General features: G+C 41.2%; 1 protein-coding gene across 6 annotated transcripts in view; it reads left to right on the top strand.

The window, feature by feature from the left end:
• The window catches only part of MITF (melanocyte inducing transcription factor), a 145,567-nt gene that overhangs the window by 76,725 nt on the left and 46,220 nt on the right, over positions 1–22,622 (top strand). For 2 of the 6 annotated variants that reach the window (XM_079963438.1, XM_079963436.1), the window contains exon 2: positions 22,021–22,267. In XM_079963438.1, coding sequence (XP_079819564.1) covers positions 22,021–22,267 — 247 coding nt within the window. Of the gene's footprint in view, positions 1–2,082; positions 2,230–22,020; positions 22,268–22,622 lie in introns of those variants that run through there. The other 4 variants (XM_079963441.1, XM_079963439.1, XM_079963440.1 and 1 more) reach the window with 4 other exon arrangements.

The raw sequence follows: 22,622 nt of genomic DNA, 5'->3' as shown, positions 1-22,622 counted from the left end.
CTGATGCATTCAGTTGTTTTAGCAAGGAGTGTTCAAGAGTATGCCATACTTTGAATATACCTGTCCTTGTGGTTTAAACCTAGATATTGTAAATATTATAGTATCACATTTTTTTATATAAGTCATCGAGAGAGCAATACTGAGTCTATACTGTTTGTGCTGGGTGAATTTTCTGTTTGCAATAACCAATTAAAGGAGACAGTACTTGAGAGGATGCTGCCTGGCCAGGCAGATTCAGAAGTTTGTTTTAGTCATTCAGGCTTTATTCAGGTTTGCATACATTCATTCAGCTTCTTCCCATTTTATTTTAACATTGCATTTTAATATTTGTTAAAAGAGGAACACTCTTTCCTTTTAAAAAGTGGCAGGCTGTGATCTGCCAGGGAAATACAGCATTTTAAGCTTATTTATGTTGAAGTTTATTTGGGTCTAAGTTAACTTCTGTTGATGCTACCCTGTGTTACTTTCATCCTGTTAGTCAAATCCCTTGTAATAAGGCTGCTTTACAACCAGATTCTTCTCTGTCCTCCTCCAGCCATGACAACACTTCCTCCCCACACCAGCAAATTTAGTGTTACAGACACTAGAATACACAAAGATAATTTGGGCTTGGCAACAGGATTATACTGTACAGATTTCTGTTTGATTATAAGGAAGTCATTTATTTTATATACGGTTCTTTGAAATTTGGCAGCCCCACCTACTGAGGAAGGTTGGCTACTTCCGTGGCCTAGACAAGAGAAATGAAAGAATCGACTTCTCCCACTTTGCCAAGACCCTCCACCTGTGGGTACCCAGATGTTGTTGGACTACAACTCCCATCATCCCTGAGCTCTGGCCTTGCTAGCTAGGGGTGGTGGGAGTTGTAGTTCAACAACATCTGGGGACCCACAGGTTGAGAAAGGCTGCTCCAGAGTATGGACTGGGGATTCAAATCATTATTAATGTTTGCAAGAATACTCAAGATTCATTAACCAACAATCAAGGGTATAGCTTAATATAGCATTTCCACAAAATGTAGTGAGATCCACAGCCATGTCGCAATAATTGGGTTACCATAAAGTAAACTGGGTTCTTAAAGCACTGCTTGCAGGAATTGTGAGAACAAAACCCCAGTGTCGTGTGAAAACTGTGCCGGTATCTATTTGGTCTTGCTGCACTGAAGCACAGGTGAATGCAGTAAAATGCTGACACGTGTTTTTCAGATGCTATCTCTCACCCACGTTGCTAAAGTCAATTGATTTTTAAGAAGTCCTGAGTAGTGTATGCCTAGGTGCTTCACACCTGGTGTGTCACTGTATGGTCTGGATGACATCTTTGGGTCTCTTTCTTTAGAAAGAGAGAGAGAGGGGGGGGTGATAGGTGTTAGGTGATAGATGATAGATGATGGATGATAGAGTTAGATCTCTCTCTCACACACACCATAAAGAATATGGTGATACACACACACACACACACACACAGTACCTCGGGTTACAGACGCTTCAGGTTACAGACGCTTCAGGTTATAGACTCTGCTAACCCAGAAATAGTACCTTGGGTTAAGAACTTTGCTTCAGGATGAGAACAGAAATCGTGCGGTGGCAGTGGGAGGCCCCATTAGCTAAAATGGTACCTCAGGTTGGGAACAATTTCAGGTTAAGAACAGACCTCGAATTAAGTTCTTAACCCGAGGTACCACTGTGTGTGTGTGTGTGTGTGTGTGTGTGTGTGTGTGTCTCACCATAAAGAGACCCAAAGATATCAGTCATCCAGACCATATGGTGCTATATATTGTGCAGTATGCAGTAGCTCAGGAGAACAAAACAAGCAGCTGAAATAGCATCCTGTCTTCAGCCGGATGCCTTCTCACTTCTACAAGTTCCTTCACTTTCTCTCCCCAAGCCAACATCTCCCTCCACTGGTAAAACGAAGTGCGCTCTCTCTCTCTCTCTCTCTCTCTCTCTCACACACACACACACACACACATTATTCAGGTAGGTGCTGGATTAAACAGGTCTGCTAATGCAGAGACACCAGGGCACCATTTCAGCACTGAGCTGTGTTTGGATTGGAGTTGCCATGGCCTTTATCAAGAGCCACCCCTAGTGACACATCCAGTGCCAGGACTTGCTTTGACTTTGACTCTTCTCCAAGGGCTTTGCAGAGCACCTTAAACAGGAAGGGGGGGAAGATGGAAGCTCTTAGAATCCCGATGTTCATTCCTTGCTCCTTTCAAAGCCGCTATCTGTAAGTGACACTTCATTTGAGGGGGGCAAAGAGCTCTCTGTTTTAACATGGTGATAAGTGTGTGTGTGTCTATATATATATATGTACATACACATAAAAAAAGAACATTATGAGAGATTAAACCTACTGTGCTGCTTCAGCTTCTTGCTATCTAAAAGGCACAGCAGCTGTGTCTGCCTGAGCAAGATAATGATAATAACTTAAAATGCGGAGAACAGATAAGTGATATATCTTTTTCGTGGCTTTCTTGTTGTTAAAGTAATATGAATTTACATCCCAGCAAAACACTGAATTTGAAACACATTGTGGACTTTCTGATGTCAAATGCATCTCCTTTAGGAGTTGTGTGAATATATATTTTCTGGATGAGGAAGACTACAGAACAATACGGTTTTATTTTTAATTTGAGGTATTTTTAGCTGCAAAATCTTTTTTCTTAAAAACACACAATTGCAGTTGGCATTGCTTTGTTGCAGTTAACATACCTATTATCACTGGTGTAACAGACAAAAAGTAAAGCAGTAGCACATTTCATTATGAGGTTTGGAAGCAGAGGAGTGCCAGACTCTTAGGGTCTGATCTTCAGGGTTCTCTGTCCAGTGCTGCTCTTGAACCACCTTTTGTGGTTCAAGAAATAAACTTCTGAGTGGTAGCTCAATGTATGGGGCTGTAAAAACAGTGGGGGAAACAGCAAAGTTGGTGGTGGATTGCTTACCAGTCAGTAGGAAAGTAATCTCCTACAGGTCTGGCTCGTAGGAATTTTTCAGCGGTTGCTTGTTGTGTAGCTCTTGGTGAAACATATCCCACCAGTCCCGAAAAGAGAATGAAGCATTGAAGCAAATCAACCTGCAGCATTTTATTGAATTGCGACTCGGGCAAAAAACAAACCAAACCCACACCTCCAGAGTTTAATAATTATTTAGTGAACATTCTTGGGTCATGAGGAAGGCTCTCATTAGAGTAGCAAAAGCTTTATTGCTTAGCAGCTTGTGAAGGTGTGTTTTAAAGGCAGGAAGGAGGGGAAATGGAAAAATACTAAATGCTTGCAATTGTTTAGCAGATGGTAGATTTTTTTAAAAAAATAGCTTTAAACTTGATCACCATGGGAGCATTCACAGGGCATTGTGAGTGTGTGACTGTGCATGCACACATAAACACACTGGTTGGTTACACAAACTGGATTCGTGACCAACGGTTCAACTGATACATTGGCACCCTGTTTGCAAAATTTAACAATTCCAAAGTTCAGATGCTCTTTCACTTAATGCAAGATTAAATGTGCTGCCTTCAGCTGTACTTGAGGGTTGATTTCCAAAAATTCTGCTGGAAACATACATTTGTGCCATGTGTAGGTGGCAGTATTGAATCAGTAGCTCGTGTGCTTCTAGCTTGCGCTCCTTATAAATATTCGAGGAGTGAGGTTATTACCGCTCTACACACATATAAAAAAAGCTGTGAAAATGCTTTTTTTATAAAAGGTTTTGAAAAAATACATTGGATTTGGCATAGCGCACTATCGCCATCTAGTGTCACATTTGTACGATTGCACATTACAACACATTTAAAACTTTTATTTGCAGCTGTATAGTCACAGGTCGCTCAACCATTGCTCCTATGTCCTTTCTTCTAGCAGATCGAGTTAATCAGGTGACAGCAAAAACTGCAAAAAGGGGGGATTAGCATAAGTTTTATTATTTGATTGATGTAAACCTCTGGAATGTATTTTGTATAATTAAGTTTTTACCTCCATCTTCAGTAGATTTTTATTTTATTGCTATGGCTTGTGGCTGATGCAAATAAAGATTCTTCTGATTCTGATAATGGTTCAAAGTTGGCTTATCTTGAAACTGGAGAGAATTTGTCTCAAGTCAATATTCTAGGACTGGATGACACACCAAGGTGATGTGTCAGAGCAGAACCCTCGAGAGCAGATTTAGGGGGTGGAGAGGTGAGGAAAAGAGCATTGTTGCACAAGCAGATCTCATTCTGTGCATGCAACAACTTAGAATCATAGAATTGTAGAATTGAAATGGTCAACTAGTCCAACCCCTGCAAAGCAAGATCACAGCTAAATGGCAGGTGACCATTCAACTCTTTAGTGAATGAGAGTTTGCCACCTTCTGAGGTATTCTATTCCACTGTTGAACAGCTCTTACTGTCAGAAAGGTCTTCCTAATGTTTAGTTTCCCAGTACGTTTCCAAGCACAATTCAAAGTGTTGATGCTGACCTTTAAAGCCCTAAATGGCTTCGGTCCAGTATACCTGAAGGAGTGTCTCCACCCCCATCATTCTGCCCGGACACTGAGGTCCAGCACCGAGGGCCTTCTGGCGGTTCCCTCACTGCGAGTTACAGGGAACCAGGCAGAGGGCCTTCTCGGTAGTGGCACCTGCCCTGTGGAACACCCTCGCACCAGATGTCAAAGAGAAGAACAACTACCAGACTTTTAGAAGACATCTGAAGGCAGCCCTGTTTAGGGAAGCTTTTAATGTTTAACAGATTATTGTATTTTAATATTCTGTTGGAAGCCACCCAGAGTGGCTGGGGAAATTACTACTACTACTACTACTACTACTACTATTATGTAATAATAATTCATGTAATTTGAATCCATTGGCTTGGGTCCTACCCTCTGGTGGAGGAGGAGACAAGCTTGCACTGTCTTCCAAGTGACAACCCTTTAGATATTTGAAGATGGCTAACATATCACTTCAGTCTGTTCTTCTCCATGCTAATCATACCCAACTCCCTCAACCGTTCTTCATAAGGCTTGGTTGGTTTCTAGACCCTTGATCATCTTGGTTGCCCTCCTCTGTACACGTTCTAGCTTTTCAATATCCTTCTTAAACTGTGGTGTCCAGAACTGAACACAGTAGTCCAGGTGTGGTCTGACCAAGACAGAAAACAGTGAAATAATCCTAGAATAACATTAGTTTTTAGTTTTTAATTTTTGCTGCGGCATCACACTATTGATTCATACTAAGCTTGTTGAATTCTGTTCAAAGTTCTTTTAGTGTGAAACTATTCTCTCCAATTGGCATCTATTAAAACTAGCATATAAAATGTACAAGCCCACATGAATGCTCTTCTATCACACTTCATGACATGAAACAAAATTCAGCAAAAGTTTCCTGCTGCTTGAGATGACCTCTTGTTTGTCATAAGCAGCCTAGCAAGTGACTATTTACACATGAGCTCATTTTCATGTTTTGGGGAAACAGATGGATTGTAACAGGCGAAACATGCTAAACATAATAAAAAGTATGACTACAACCCCAGAGTCTGTCAAGACTGGCCCGTACGGGCAGGGGTACCTTTACCTTTACCTTTTACTAACTAGGGATGGATCAGTCTTAGGTTCATCTCTTTCTGTATCAGTTTGTGATTTGTTAATTTCTGTATCAGTTTGTGATTTATTTCTTTTAAAAAAGTGAAAATTCACCAGCAGTTTAGTACAGATTTCTCTGAACACACACACACATACACACTCTTTTGCATATAGCTTTTCTTAATATGCACATTTTTTGCAAGCAATTTCTTCGAACATTTGTGTCATTTTCACTATTATGTGCATTTTTATGCAGAGTTTTCACATATTTTTGTACACATTTTCGACTTGGAGAGCTGCGCAACAAAAGCTGGAAGACCGTGAATATAGAAGGGATAGCTGTGTTTCATTTCACATAGTGTTTGGGTAGGTGAGGTTCACATTTAAATCCTGAACAAAACAAAGTCCTCCTTCACCCCTAGTACCAACCATTCGAATGAAATGATGAAGGATGCAGACCTGTACATGAAGGGCACATTGTTTTGATCTATCCTTTTCAAAAGAAATACCCAGTCTATCACTTGCACATCACAAATCTTTTTTCTTTTTTTTTAACTAAGAGAAGCCGCAAAGCATCTTGATTCCTGGCCCTTAATCTCTAAAATGAAAGTCTTGTTATACATGCCAGTCCTGCATGCTATATACTCAGGTCTGGGTCATTTTTGCCTTAAAGTCTAGCTGAGTGGAAATAACAGTTGGATTTCCTTGCTGCCGTCTCATTCTGGGGTACCTATTGCAATTCTGCAAAAACTTTATTCCGGCACGGAAGTTGAGGCTTGTGATTTTTTATCCTAACCGTTGAGGCTTTCCAGAGCAACTGGGTTATTCTATCAGGTGTTTTGATCCTATATTCTGTGGGATACTTGCCGCACAGCAGCTATTATCAATAGTACATGTATTTATCATTCCGTGTATAAAAACAATTTTTGCCAGGTTTATTGTTCTATCCGTGGCAGCAAATGACAAAGTTGAATGCAAAGTTGTTGTTTTCTAAATGGCTCTAGTTTAGATCATGCCAGCTAACAGGGCAGTTGAATCCAGTTTCAGTACAGCCTGCAATCAATTGTTAAGTTTAGGGATGAAGCACAAAATGTTACAATAGATATAAGAAGAAAAACACTGGCGTGTGTTGTTGTGTATTGTCGACTACAAATGTATTGACTCTTCTAAACTGCTTCCATTATTATGTTTTACAGGGTATTCTATGAGTATTCCAACAGTAGACACTAATAATACTATTTACAGTTAGTGCACAATTTACAAATCAGGGTTTGTTACATTTCTGGTTAAAGGGGGTAGGAATGAATAGTAGATAATGATTCTGAAGTATTTACTTACCAGTGAGAGGACTTGCTCCTTACAACCATTTAAAAGTTCGTTTCTGCCTCTGCGAACAATGAAACAATGCAACGTTATTAAAGGGTTATGATTTCATGTAGAAACAAGTTAGCGATCCATTTATTAAGAATGATTCCAGGCTGAACATATTGGAAGCCACTTTATACAGAGTCAGACCATTGCGCCATATAGCTCAGTGCTGTATTGCCTATAGTGATTAAGGTGGCCATATTTCAGAAAGTGATAATACAGTGGTACCTCAGGTTAAGAACTTAATTCGTTCTGGAGGTCCGTTCTTAACCTGAAACTGTTCTTAACCTGAGGTACCACTTTAGCTAATGGGGCCTCCCGCTGCCGCCACCCCGCGATTTCTGTTCTCAACCTGAAGCAAAGTTCTTAACCCGAGGTACTATTTCTGGGTTAGCGGAGTCTGTAACCTGAAGCGTCTAACCTGAAGCGACTGTAACCCGAGGTACCACTGTACAGACAGAAAAGTCATTGAGCTTTTTTAAGTAAAGTGGTCCCCCCCCAAAAAAAGAGTTTTAGAGCCCCCCCCCCAAATCACAAAAATCTTCACAGACAAAATTTCCTGACATTAAAGGGGTTCCTGCCCAGATGCAGTTCTTGATGGCTTATGGCAACCCTAATAGTGGCACTGGCTCTCTGGGATTTCAGATGGGCGATACTCCCTAATGTACCTTAGAGATACAGAACTGTCCCTTGCATGGGAAGTAGGATTGATGCACTGGTGGGGGGGGGGCTGCCTCCCAGAGATGCTCTCCAACACCTCCCTTTCTAGAGTGAGCCAAGAAACAGGGAAGTTGAGGAACAGGACCATACTGCCACAGCTGCTGTTACTGCCAAAAAGTGGGATGGGGGGGGAGCGGAAAGAGAGAGGAGGCTGCAACTGTTGCTAAAAGCGTAGCAAAGAGAGAGAGAGAAGCAAACCAAACGGGGAAAGGAGGGGACGCCGCTGCAACCATCGTGAAGAAGAGGAGGGGTGGCAGAGTTGAAGGCAACCAAAGTTCTACACTGTGTGATTAGATCTGGGACCTTCTCTTGCCCCTGCCCGCCCCATGGCCCTGCGAAGTTACCAGGGGTTGTGTCAGGGGCATTCAAAGCATATGGTCTACCCCTGAATGGTGGCCCTTCTAATCTCAGTGCAGTTATTGGGAAGTGGCAAAGTTGTGAACTGTGCAACATGGTTCTCCCTTTGAGGGACGTATCCATGGAGGTGGGCATCTGATAATGTTTTTGGAAAGCAACGTCAGTGGAGATTTGCCCTAGATCCATCCTTCCTTCCTTCCTTCCTTCCTTCCTTCCTTCCTTCCTTCCTAATTACTCATTAGAAAACACATTAGAAAACAGTTTGGAAAGAGCAATTCTGAGACTTCCGGAGGCGGCGCGAACGGCAATGGCGGTCCTTCTCACTCGCTGAGGAGGAAGCTCTGCAGAAACGGGTCGTCCGCTACGGCAAAGCGGAGACCCGCACCGAAAAACCACAGGCAGCAAGAGCCTGTGGCCGTGGGACTCGGCGGGCGCCAGAAGCGGCTCCTAAAACTGAGAAGAGACCCCGTAAGGAGCCTCTGATCGTGGAGGGGGTCGCGGCGCTGTGAGTCGATCGCTACTCTGCAGAGTGAAGCCGCGCAGCTGCTGTCGGTGAGCGCTGACCTTTTTTCTTTGAAAAATTTGGCTTTGAGAAATAACAACCCGTGAGTAAAATTGAGACTGTAACAAATTTGAGTTAAAATTAACAGAAATTTGGCTGAAAGCGGAGAGACGTCAAAAAGGAAGTCCGTCTTCCACTGCTGCGGTAACATCAAAGCAAAGATCCTGAGCTATGGAGCCTTTGAAGAGGCGCTAAAACTAACTGATCCTGGCTTCCATTGAAGTTGGGTTAAAGTGAAGATTTAAGTTACCCTTGTGATTTACCTTTTTATTGGAACTGTGTTAATCTTCTTCTTTTGGGGACTATAAATTTGGACTGAGAGACCCAGGTGCTTGGGCTGCCTGAATAAATAGAACTGTCAGCTTGCAGTTTTTGCTACATGATTTCTGGGATTTGTTACAACCTGAGTGCTTACAGACTTGATACTTTGAAAAATCAATTGCTACTTATCAGAGACAGTGTAATACATTCAAACCAACCCTGCTAAATTCAAGCTTTTGAAGGTTCCTGGACATTTAATTGGATGTTGTTGACTTTATGGACTTTTAACTGGACTTTGTTGACTTTATGGATTTTTATTGACTTTATGGATTCTTGCTGGTTTAGCCTCTTCCCTCAAGACATTTTGAGCTCCCTCTAGAGGATTTTATTTTATTGTTTCTTTCCTTTCCTCCTGTGTGACTGTTTATTCTCTGGGCTGTTGCATTCCCATGGGAACAAGTCAGCTTGACCTTGACTATTAGATAAATTTGGAATGAGTGGCGCAAGAAAAAAGGAGTCTAAAGAAGAGAAGTCTAGAGTAAGAACTAGACAAACAACCTTGGCCTCAGCCTTACAGACACGTAGATCGTCTGTGCCTATTTTGCCCGCGGCAGGGGAAGAAGAAATTGTGCCTATTCTTTCACTGGCAGGGGAAGAGGAAACTGAGCAACTGCAGCCGGAAGATATGGCTGCAGGAGCAACTGCTTCAATTTTAGAAAAAATCTTGGAAAAATTGGAATCTTTGGATAAGAGAGTGGAGTCTTTGGACAAGAAAGCGGATGAACAAACGGCCAAGATTGACCAAAACACAACCTGCCTAAACAAAATAACTGAACAGGTGGCTTTGAATGTAAAATCAATTCGACAGCTTGCTGAGGACACTGCAGAAAATCGTAAATTGGCTGAGGCAACAGCCCAGAAAGTTGAAAATTTGGAACAAGAGGTAAAACCACTGCATAAACAAGTTGGAGAGCATCAGACGTATTTGTCCATGATAGAACTGCGAAACCGGGAAAATAACCTAAGGTTAAGGTCAATTCCAGAATTTGAACAAGGAAATTTAATTGAGTTCCTGATGAAAGAATTTTCTAAATTTTGATCCTTAGAGGAGGAAAAGGACTTTAAAATTGTGTCGGCTTTCAGACTTGGAAAATTTGCAAGGAAGGACAAGCCCAGAGATTGTTTGATAATTTTGAGATCGAAGGAGGAAAGAGATAAGATATTGGGCCTACATTACGAAAAATCATTGGACATTTCGGATAGGAGAGCTGAAATTTATAAAGATATTCCGAAACAACTTTTGGACCTTAGATCCACCTATCTTGAATTGGCCAGATTGTTAAAGAGCAACTCAATCATCTTTAGGTGGGAATTCCCTCAGGGACTATCTTTTACCTTCAGAGGGAAGAAGGTTAAAATCAGAACACCTGAAGACAGAGATAAATTTCTAATTGCCTATGGAGAGGACCTTCAGAAAGGAATTGGAACACCTTTGGGGCCTGGATTACCAGCTGCACCTTTATCCTTGGAGCCTGAAGACCCAGAGAAAAAGATACCACCCCCAGAAAAATAACAGATTTATTCAGGATGTCTCTGCAACTTCTGAGCTGGAACATTAATGGTTGCAATTCTCCGGAAAAAAGGAGGAAATTATTTCATATATTGAAAAAAGAACAATTGGACATTATCTGTTTGCAAGAAACACACGTGACTAGGCTTCATAAAAAAGTGTTAATAAATAAAAGATTAGGCCAAGAATTTATTTCTTCGGACCGAGTTAAGAAGAGAGGAGTGGCGATTTATGCAAAGGAGAGCCTGTCACCTAAATTCTTATTTAAAGATGAGCAAGGAAGAATTTTGGCAATTGAGATACAACATCAAGGAGAGAAGCTTTTGATATTAGGAATTTACGCACCAAATGAGGGGAAATCGGAATTTTATAAGAAGTTGCATGAGAGCATGCTGGATTATCTGGACTATGACAACATGATTATGATGGGAGATATGAACGGGGTCGTATCAACCAACATGGATAAGTCACAAAGTCAAAACGTGACAAAAGACGGCAGACTACCTAAGACTTTTTTCGAACTCACTGACAATATGGACTTGATTGACATCTGGAGGACAAAGAACCCCTTGGGAAGAGAGGGAACATTCTTTTCTGAAGCCCAACTGACATGGACAAGAATCGACCAAATATGGATATCTAGAGGTCTGGCACCTAAGATCAGAAAGGTGGAAATCTGCCCAAAGACCTGCTCCGACCATAATGCTGTAAAGATGGATATGACACTACTACCAACCGGCTCCTTCAGATGGAAGATGAACGACAGCTTGTTTAGAGATCAGGAGATCATCAAGAAGGCCCAAAAAGTTTTGAAGGATTATTTTGAGATAAAATTGAATACTACGGTGGAAAAAAGAACCATCTGGGACGCAAGCAAGGCTGTGATGAGGGGGTTCTTGATACAACAGAATGCTGTAAAGAAAAGGTTACAAAATGAGAAAAAAGACAAGATTTTGGAGAAAATCAAAGAATTAGAGAAGAAGTTAAGATTAAACCCGAAGTCACAGCTGATTCTGAGAGAAATTAAACTCTATCAAGTACAATATTCTAAATTGATAAACCAGGAAATAGAGTGGAAAGTTAAATTAATGAAACAAAGAACATTCTAATCGGCGAATAAATGTGGGAAACTGCTAGCATGGCAGTTGAAGAAAAGACAAAAGCTGAATACAGTTACAAATTTAGAGATTGAAGGAAGAAATATTCAGAACCCCGTGGACATTAGAAAGTGTTTCCAGAGATATTTCAAAAAATTATACACTCAAGGGCCGCAAGATGAGGCTGAGATAAAACAATTTTTGAAAAAGAATGGACTATCAAAACTGTCCCAAGAAAACAGATCAATCCTGAATTGCAAAATAACACGACAAGAGATCGAACAAGCCATTCAGAACATGCAATTGGGCAAATCTCCAGGGCCTGATGGGCTGACCTCCAAGTATTATAAGACATTGAAAGATTATTTAATACAACCATTAATGGAGGTCAGCAATGAAATTATGGAGGGGAAGAAGGCGCCGGAATCGTGGAAAGAAGCGTTTATCACATTGATACCAAAATCGGAAGCTGAAAAGACACAACTTAAGAACTACCGTCCCATCTCTCTCTTAAATGTGGATTACAAAATATTTGCAGACATTCTAGCAAGCAAACTTAAAAAAGTCCTAAATGAAGTAATTCACAAGGACCAGGCAGGCTTTCTCCCAGGTAGACATTTGTTTGCTAACACAAGGAACATTATTGATATTTTGGAACTCTTACAAACAAATATCAATACAAAAGCAGTGTTAATTTTCATAGATGCGGAGAAGGCCTTTGACAATATCTCCTGGAAATTTATGAAGGGAAATTTAGAAGGGATGGGAGTGGGACGGGGTTTTGGAAATGGGATTGATGCAATTTATTCAGAACAAAAGGCTAAATTGATAGTTAACAATGTGGTTACAGAAGAGTTTAAAATTGAAAAAGGAACACGACAAGGTTGCCCTATTTCCCCATTGTTATTCATTTCGGTTCTGGAGGTGCTCTTGAATATGATTAGAGGGGACCGGTTGGTGGAAGGAATTCAGGTCGGAGCGAAACAATACAAACTTAAAGCTTTTGCAGATGACCTAGTTTTGACCCTGCAGGAGCCAGAATCTAGTACGAAAAGAGTATTACAATTGATTCAAGAGTTTGGTCGGGTGGCGGGATTTAAATTAAATAAGCAGAAAACTAAGGTATTGGAAAAAAACTTGACAGATACAGAGTCAGAACGGTTTCAGAAAGAAACAGAGTTAAATGTGGTTTAAAAAGTGAAATACCTAGGGGTAAATATAACAGCAAAAAATCTGAGTTTATTTAAGGACAATTATGAGAAATGTTGGTCAGAAATCAAGAGAGACTTAGAAAGTTGGACAAGATTGAAACTTTCCTTGTTAGGCCGAATTGCTGCTATTAAGATGAATGTTTTGCCAAAAATGTTGTTCTTGTTTCAAACATTACAGATTGTGGACAAAACGGAGTGCTTTCGGAAGTGGCAGAGAGATATTTCTAAATTTATCTGGCAGGGCAAAAAGCCCAGAATTAAGTTTAAGATATTAACCGATGCGAAAGAAAGAGGGGGCTTTGCCCTGCCAGACTTAAAGTTGTATTATGAAGCAGCAGCTTTCTGCTGGCTAAAAGATTGGCTACTTCTTGAAGACACTGATGTATTGGACTTGGAAGGCTTTAACAATGCTTTTGGTTGGCATGCATATTTATGGTATGACAAGGTTAAGATTAACAAGGTCTTCAAGAACCATATTGTCAGAAAGGCAGTGTTTAATGTCTGGACAAAATATAAAGACTTACTGGAAAATAAAACTCCAAGGTGGCTTTCACCATTGGAAGCCAAGGCCCGAAAAAGACTCAATGTGGAGGCCAATTGGCCAAAGTATTGGGAAATATTAGAAAAAGATGGAGATAATTAGAAATTGCAGAGCATGGAGAAAATAAAAGATAAAGTGCGAGATTGGTTACACTACGCTCAGATTAAGGAAGTTTTTAAACTTGACAAAAAGTTAGGATTCCAGGTGGAAAAATTGAAGTTGGAAACGGAACTGTTAGAGCCCAAGACTAAGGTACTTTCAAGAATGTATAACTTGCTGTTAAAATGGAACACACAAGATGAAATGGTAAAGTCAGCTATGATAAAATGGGCACAGGACATTGGGTACAATATTATGCTAGAGGACTGGGAAAGGTTGTGGACCACCGGGCTGAACTTCACTGCATGTAATGCTTTGAAAGAAAATGTTATGAAAATGATATATAGATGGTACATGACCCCAGTCAAACTTGCAAAAATATACCATTTGTCTGATAATAAATGTTGGAAATGTAAAGAAAATGAAGGAACGTTCTTTCACCTCTGGTGGACTTGCCCTAGAGTGAAGGCTTTCTGGGAAATGATATACAATGAGCTGAAAAAGGTATTTAAGTATACCTTCACTAAGAAACCAGAGGCCTTTCTTCTGGGTATTGTCGGCCAGAAGGTGCTAAAGAAGGACCGAATATTTTTTATGTATGCAACAACAGCAGCAAGGATACTCGTTGCTAAGCATTGGAAAACCCAAGATTTACCCACACTGGAAGAATGGCAGATGAAACTGATAGAATATATGGAACTGGCCGAGATGACTGGCAGAATCCGAGACCTGGGAGAGGAGACGGTAGAGGAAGATTGGAAGAAATTCAAGACTTATTTGCAAAAATATTGTAAATTGTATGAATCTTAAGCAGGATGCTAGATTATGAATAACTTGGCACCATTAAAACAGATGAGGTGAATGACGAAGATAAGTTTTATTTAATTAGATAATGACTAGGCTAAATTAAATTTTTTAAGGTATTGAACAAATTTATTGAAATTGTGGGATATAATATCAGGAAATTAGTTAGTAAGAATGGAAATAAGGTGATAAATTGCTGGATTAAATTTTATTTAGGAACGCAGGAGATGTGAGGAAGTCCAAAGATGACAAGAAAATGTGTTATGACATGTACTATTGTGTTTTATCTATTTGTATTGTAATTGTAATTAAAAAAAAAATTTCCTAATAAATATTTATTAAAAAAAAAGGAAAGAGCAATTCTGAACACATTCAAGGAGGGGAGATTTAAGCAGTCTCTCCCAAATCTACCTTCCTCTGCTCAGGCTTGCAGAATGCTCAAGCTCCTCTTGTTTAAGAAGGAAAGTGGAGAAAAGAATTATAAGGCTCCCATCTTATCATTGGGTAGTTTGATCCCTGTGTCTTCACATGGATTCCTTCACTCACAAAATAAATTGTTTATACGATGCAGAAGCTTTAATCAACGCTAAACAAATTCAAATTGGTTGGATTTAACCTCATTCAACTATGTCATAGTTTTTCACTGGGACATAGTATGAACTCCTAATTTTACCTGGATTGCACCCTCTCTCTGTGTGTGGACTGTATGTAACTGCAGCCCCTTTCCATCCCAACAAATATGAATCAGCTAGCAGATACATTAAAAGTTTTTTTACTTCACTTACCACTGGACTTCTTAGACAGCTGCCTTTAATCAGAAGATTATTTAGGCCGTGTTATGCTGTTCCCAGACACTTAAAACATTTGACTGGTGTCTCATCTTGGCTGAATAATGCTGCTTCATTAATTTTAGCGAGAGGGGTGCATTGCTCAACTCTTGAAAGCTCTGTTATTACTATTTCAACTTATCCTGCACCATCAGTTCACCATTTTGTCCTCTAACCTTTAGTAAAACAGCAGTGACTAAACCCTCAGGCGGAATTTACCTTAAGTGGTGTTTGATAAGTTGCTTACCTGAGAAAACCCCCAACAGAATTCAGTTGAAGGCACCATATTGATGTCTACTAGGTAGCTGAGATACGTTCTTTCAGTATGAGGTACAGCAGGAGAACCATCACTTTATTTGTCCCATTCAAGGCTCTGTCCTCGATCTTTTGCACGTGGAGATGAACAGGGCTTCCAGCATGCATCTGTGCTGGTGCCCCGTGCTTTCAGAACAGAACTCTTCCCCAGTGCCACTTGTTTGACTACGAATCAGTGGTTCATATTTTCCTGTTGTTTGTTGGAAGCATAAATGGCAAAAGCTTTGAGAACTCGAAGCAGTAGCCTGAAGATTAGCTTTAGATTGGCTGGATATTTGGGGGTGGGGGGGTAGCGAGGAACAGAAGGGCGCATTTTAATCCTTTCATCCCTTCACATTCCAAACTAATCTAGTTCTTTTGTACACTAGATGTAACAATAGACATCTCTATAGCGCATCAAGCCAAATAGGTTAAAACACACACACACCCCTTCAAGCAACACAGAGATAAATCTTCCTTAGTGAAAGCTTTCGGCTTTTGTTCAGAGCTGGGAATGCAATTTAGACCTGTACTTTTTGGGGAGCAGGATGTTTACATTAATGCGTCCTATGACAGACTTGCTTTCGTGTAACCGTGGCTGGAAGGTTTAAGAACTTCAAGAGTTCACAACTGTATGCATTTTAATTTACTCAGACTTTTTTTCTCTTTCTTTCTTTTTGACTAACTTGAAGGCTGCAGTATAACCCCCAGATGGAAGGAAAGTGAGTGGAATATGCAACTGCAGAATAGATACTTTTAGAACAACCTGCCACTGCAATAAATACTGTTTATATTTATATACTTTATATACTGTACTTTTAAAAGATGCAGACAGATCTTTTAGTAGTGCAATGCAGTATTTCCTGAGGTTCATCATTGCTTCTTGTCTTTTGTCCCCACCCCACCCAGTTTAGCCAGTAGCAGGTGCCACATAATACTGTGGTGTTACTAGAATGCTTAATGTCAGAGGGTTTGATTGACATGAGAGTCCCAAGCAAAGGCCAAGCTCTGCCAGTTCCCTAGCAAACCTTTTACTGCTGTGGCTTTCTTTATCCAAATATTGGCAAACGGTTCAATGTGTAATGCAGATGGCATTTTTTTTTTATAATTGATCTATTAATTTCAAACTTAAAGGCTCTATTTTTTTTCTGGCCAGGAGATTATACAATGTGAGTGTGCAGCTTTTATTAGGACATATGAATACAGTCCTGGTTTATGCGAATCTGTTTTGCTTGCCAAAGGAGACCTGGCTTGAACCGGGAATGTTTTAGCCCAAAATTAATTTTTGAGGTGGGTGGAGCAGTGCCGGGGGGACTGTTGGCAGTAGCTGGAAAATGGAATGGGAACGGAATGTCTCTCCACTTTGGAGTTTCACACCTAATGAATGCTCTTTATGCCCACGTGGTAACGGAATACTCCACATTATGTGCATGAATAAAAGCAACATTATGCTTATCTCAAATTCTGTCTGTGCTAAATCTGTTTCTGGCTCTTTCCTTACTACCAAAGATGAGCAGAACATTTTATAATCAACTTAGTCTCTCTCCCGTTGCCAGTTTACTCTCCAGGTCTGTGATTTTGATGATGAGAGGCATGTGTGCTCAGGCACATGCACTTATGTGTGTTAAAACAGTTGCATAATACAGCCTTTTGCATGCACGGAAGATCTTGAAAAAAGTGCAACCTCCAGTCAAAATACAAGGTCCTAAGAAAGTGTTGCAACCTGATGCCCTGGTTTAGCATATGTCTGTCTGACTATCTAGAGCTTTTTAAATTTTTTAGTCCTGGAGGCTTCAGGCGGCGCTTTGAGTTGAAGTACAGTTGGCCCGCCACTTATGTGAGGGTTTGGTTCTGGGGCTCTGTGCACAAAAGCAAAATAGTGGGAACCCCCCCCCCCCCAGAAGGTGAAGGGCTGTGTATTGGGCTCTGGAAAGGTTGTGGGACACACCCAGAGCCCTTGCACCTCCTTCCCAGAGCCCTGTAAGCAAGGAAAACCCAATGGGTGTGCAGGTAGAACCCTAAAATTGTAGACTTGGGAGGGATCTAGTCTAGCCCTCTGCAACGAAGGAATATGCAGCTGTCCCATACAGAGATTGAACCTGCAACCTTATAATATGAATAATCATTTTATTATTTATACCCCACCCACCTGTCTGGGTTTCCCCAGCCACTCTGGGCAGCTTACAGCATATATTAAAGGTAAAGGTAAAGGGGCCCCTGACCGTTAGGTCCAGTCGCGGATTACTCTGGGGTTCCGACGCTCATCTCGCTTTAGTGGCCGAGGGAGCTGGCGTACAGCTTCCGGGTCATGTGGCCAGAGCAAACCAGAGCAGCGCACGGAAATGCCGCTTACCTTCCCGCCGGAGCGGTACCTATTTATCTACTTGCACTGTGTGCTTTCGAACTGCTAGGTTGGCAAGAACAGGGACCGAGCAATGGGAGCTCACCCTGTCGCGGGGATTCAAACCGTAGACCTTCTGATCGGCAAGCTCTAGGCTCTGTGGTTTAACCCACAGCGCCACCCGCGTCCCTAAAGCATATATTAAAACGTAGTAAAACATCAAGCATTAAAAACTTCCCGGTAGATGTCTTCTAAAAGTTGGGTGGTTCTTTATCTCCTTGGCATCTGAAGGGAGGGTTTTCCACAGGGTGGGTGCCATGACCTTGGCATTATCAGCACCACACTCTAACCAACTGAGTGATGTGAGGAAAATAAATAATTCGAGAGCGGGCAATGGTGGGTTTTCCCCACTCTATTTATTTATTTATCCACACACACACACCTGCCCCACACATTAAGGTTGTGATCATGTATGTAAAGTGAGCATAAGTTGTGGGCCCACCATATTACAGAACACACACTTAACAGGGAGGGTAGCAATCATAAAATCTTATATGTAGAGTTAAAAACCTGAGGCCTCTTGCGCATTGATGCTTGCCGCTAATCACCGGCCTCAATAACTACAGCGCATAACTCAGCGTGTGCAGAGTATTCTGACCAATCCCAAATCCTGAACGGAAGTGGGGCACCTTAGAGGGATTCTGCTCTTGTCCAAGGTGAAGCAGGGTTGGTTCAAGGGCCCCCAGTTCTGAAATTTGTCAGGATCGATCTTCTCGGAAGGGGGCTAACACACCTTCAATTTCAATACCATTCTGCCGAAGTTATAGATGCTTCTGTTATGTATTTATTCATTAAAATATGTCTAGCAAAATAATTTTGGGCTTATTTGTGTGGCAGGCTGTCAGGGCTATTATGCCTGTAAATTTCATCCAGTTCTGTGAAAAAGAGGGTGGGGGGAGACTTCCAAGGGAGTCTATTCCACTGACAGTAGAATGTGAAATCTGGTAGTATTTACCTTGGGTATTCAGTTGGCCCCAACCACCTAAACATCTGTCATAGGTTTGGGAAGTGTTTGGGAAGCTAGTTTCCATATTATTATATTTACCTTACTGTATATATTATATATTTACCTTATGAAAGCTAAGGTAAATTCATTTAGCTTTCATAAGGTGATATCATGCTGTTTGCCCACTAATGGAAGGAACCTGACAGCAGAATGGGGAGCAGGGCCAATTTTTACCATTGCAGCCCCCTTTCCCCCCTCTCTAAATTTGCTCTGGAGCATTCCCTAAATATGAAACTGGTTCTAATGTTACAGGTTTGGGACTTTTGACGCCTAGAATCTTGAATTTTCCTTTCATACTCTATGTTTAAATGTTTTGGAGGTTGTCCTTGGGCAAGAGATCAATTTATGAATCTTTCAAAGTGCAACATTCAAAATGTTAGATTACTGTTACAGTATTTATTTATTTATTGTGTCTATCAACTTTGCAAAACTGCCTCAACCTGTCACATTCTTACAGTCTTCCGCTCCTGAAGTTGTTATATAAAATACAGATTTTTAAAAGGGAGTATGGTAGGGTTTGAAATTGTTTGAGGGAGATCTGCAACTGCATTAATGGTGAACAGCTAGGCCAGTCTTTCTCAACGTTGGACCCGCAGCTGTTGTACTACAACTCCCATCTTCCCTAGCTAGCAGGACCAGTGGGCAGGGGTGATGGGAGTTGTAGTCCAACACCCAAGGTTGGGAAAGGCTGAGCTAGGTGATGATGCTAGATCTGTCACTCTGTAAACATTAATGTAAAATTAAGCAACATATTTTTCTCCCCATCCCGCCCTGGGCTGGATACAAGAAGATGGTACTTGTTGGGGGATTTGTATAGCATTTTCTGTTCCAATTCTTTCCTTTTGATGAAAATCAGTAGCTGTTTACCCAAGGTATGAACTTTCCCACTAAAAAGTTAGGGATTCCCTGTGATGCATTGTAGGATATGAGAACACTTCGCCCTTAATTGAAAGTATTCCCTTTTCTCTGTGAGTATCACAGTCAGTGACTTCTCTTGAGCAGCTAATTAGTGCGATTATTCCGCAGCTGCATTAGTTTCACCGCAAAGGTTTTTTCTCTTGTTTTATCAAAAGGATCAGTCTCCCTGGGAATGTTTCAACCTGACAGGCCTGAAACAGCAAGATGGTCATCATTCTCCACCCCTACCCCCATCCTTTTGGGCGGCGGGATGTTGGAAGGAAAAAAATAGTTCGGTCTGAAATGTGGGTTTAAACCTTTTTTTGGTCTTAAAATACTCACATTTCAAACTACAGATTATTGACATGAAGAATGAAAATAGGCTTATTTAGATATGTTAATAATGTACAGCTCTGGATGTTAATTGGGGAGGATGAGTCTTTGCTCTGTTTGTCCATCTTTTATGCTTAGTGGGGCACTCTTAACAATTTCTGTCCCTATTTGGGGTTTTTCTCAAAACATACACAACTTTTCCCTCCTAGAAATGAATCCTAATTTGTTTTCAATAGCAAAATCTATAGGGATAGAATCCATGGAGGTCCTTAATATTACCTACCTTTGCTGAGAAATTTGTATGGTTCCCTGGAAGTGATTACAGTGGTACCTCGGGTTAAGTACTTAATTTTTTCCGGAGGTCCGTTCTAAACCTGAAACTGTTCTTAACCTGAGGTACCACTTTAGCTAATGGGGCCTCCCGCTGCTGCAGCGCCGGCGATGCACGATTTCTGTTCTCATCCTGAAGCAAAGTTCTTAACCCAAGGTACTGTTTCTGGGTTAGCAGAGTCTGTAACCTGAAGCGTCTTTAACCCGAGGTACCACTGTACTGATTAAAAGGGAACCATAGGCTGAACTTCATTTTTTGCAGAGGTGGAAATGCTCACCTAATGTTCACTTCTGAAAACTCCCTTATTTAAATTTCTATTTTAATTGCATATATATATTAGGGGTGGGCAGTCTATTGATACTTTATCTCTTATCGGTATGAACTCCAGACCGCAATAAAGGTTTCTCATACACAGACACACACACACACACACACACACACACACACACAAAGTCAAACCTTGGTTGTTGAACGTAATCCGTTCCGGAAGCCCATTCGGCTTCTAAAATGTTCGACAACCGAGGCATCGCTTCTGATTGGCTGCAGGAGCTTCCTGCACTCAAGCGGAAGCCGTGACAGACTTTTGGCTTCCAAAATACATTTGGAAACCATAACACTTACTTTCGGGTTTGTGGTGTTCAGGAGCTGAAACGTTCCAAAACGGAGGCATTTGGGAACCAAGGTTTGACTGTAGACTTAAACTCACTTTCAAGTTCAGTGAGTGAAAAGTCACCCCACAACTTCTCCCCTTCACATAAGTGGCAATCAGCTTCTTTGATTACATGCTGTGGAATCAATGTGTGGTACTGGGTTACTTCCATTTTTATATGCTTTGATGCAGTATGCCAGCAGATTAAATTTAGACCAGAATACACTTATGTGCTTGTTTCCTGGAGGTCTTTTAAGAGATTTAGGCTGAAATATTTACAATAGTCCTAGGATTGTGTTGTTGTTTCAGAAGTATCTAAAGGTCAAAAATATGCTCGTGATAATTGGCCCATGACCCATAAATACATGCAGAGTCCATGTGCTTTCTCAGGCAATAACTCCCTTGCAGAATATTAATAATAAAAAGCAGTTTCCATGTTTGTCATTTTATCAGCTGTGAGGGTGCATTGCTTGCCTTACTACATGAAATCAATCAAAACAAGGGACCCAGAACGGTAATTTAGGGTGCAGTCCTATACCCAATTTCCTTTGAAATCAAACCTTTTTTTTTAGTAGTAGACATGTATAGGGATTGCACAGTTGATTTGATTGTTTTGAAATGGTTAGCTCCACCACCAGACTTTTTTTTGACAAAAAGGAACCTTGTTTGAAAGGAGAGAAAAATAAAACTTATTTATATATATGTCATGGATGCTTTAGCTGAGATTCCTGCATCGCAAAGGATTGGGCTGGAGGCCTCTCAGGGTTCCTTCCAACTCTACAATTCTAATGATTCTGTGAGACATGCACCTAAACTATAGTGTTTATAAAATCATTTGAGTGCTTATCACGCAGCAGTATTTAACTATGCATATCAGAGCTGTGCGTTAAGTTTTGAACGATGCATTCAGAGTTGAACTTGAAAGGGAAAGGTATGAATTTTACATAACCAGGTTGCTAAGATCCACTGACAGAGCAACTAGTTAAAAATCTCAGCCCGTGCTATGTATGCTTTGACAAAGATTCCCTTCCCCTGGCGCATGTGGTCTCCCCCACCCCCAGTACAAGTCTACCGAGTCCAGCCAATGCAATTGATGAGTAATGGAACTATCTGTGTCTTCTGGTGTTTCCCCCCCAGCAGCTCTGAGCACCCTGGAGCTTCGAAGCCCCCGCTAAGCTCCTCCAGTATGACATCACGGATTTTGCTACGACAGCAGCTCATGCGTGAGCAGATGCAGGAGCAGGAGCGCCGAGAGCAGCAACAGAAACAGCAAGCAGCCCAGTTCATGCAGCAGAGAGTGGCGCTGAGTCAGACACCAGCCATCAACGTCAGCCTCCCAGCCAGTCTCCCCCCTGCTACTCAAGTGCCAATGGAAGTCCTCAAGGTATGTGAAGTTTCCAACGTGGGGCTCTGGAGCTCCATTAAGAAGGTTGTCTCTCTCTATACAATTAGCACGAGTGTTTCTAAAAGTGTTTCACCTATAACAGTGCGATCAATTTCATCGCCGGTCCCCTTTTTGCAGCTGCTGCGCTTTTCCCCAGGTAAGTCTAACCAGGGCCGGGAAATGAAAGCTACATTTTAGAAAAAGAAAAGCATTTAAGAACAAAAATGGTGAGTTTTTCTTCAGTTGAAAAAATGGATGTGAAACACACGGTTTTAAAAACGGCCCCCCAAATTTCAGACATTTAAAAAAAGAAGGACTTACCCGAATTCTTGCATTTTCAGGTTTCCTGGTTTCT

This window comes from Podarcis cretensis, assembly GCF_951804945.1.
Source record: "Podarcis cretensis genome assembly, chromosome: 2".
NCBI lineage: Eukaryota > Metazoa > Chordata > Lepidosauria > Squamata > Lacertidae > Podarcis > Podarcis cretensis.
The sequence above is the reverse complement of the archived record's forward strand: the minus strand, read 5'-3'. Positions and strand labels throughout refer to the sequence as shown.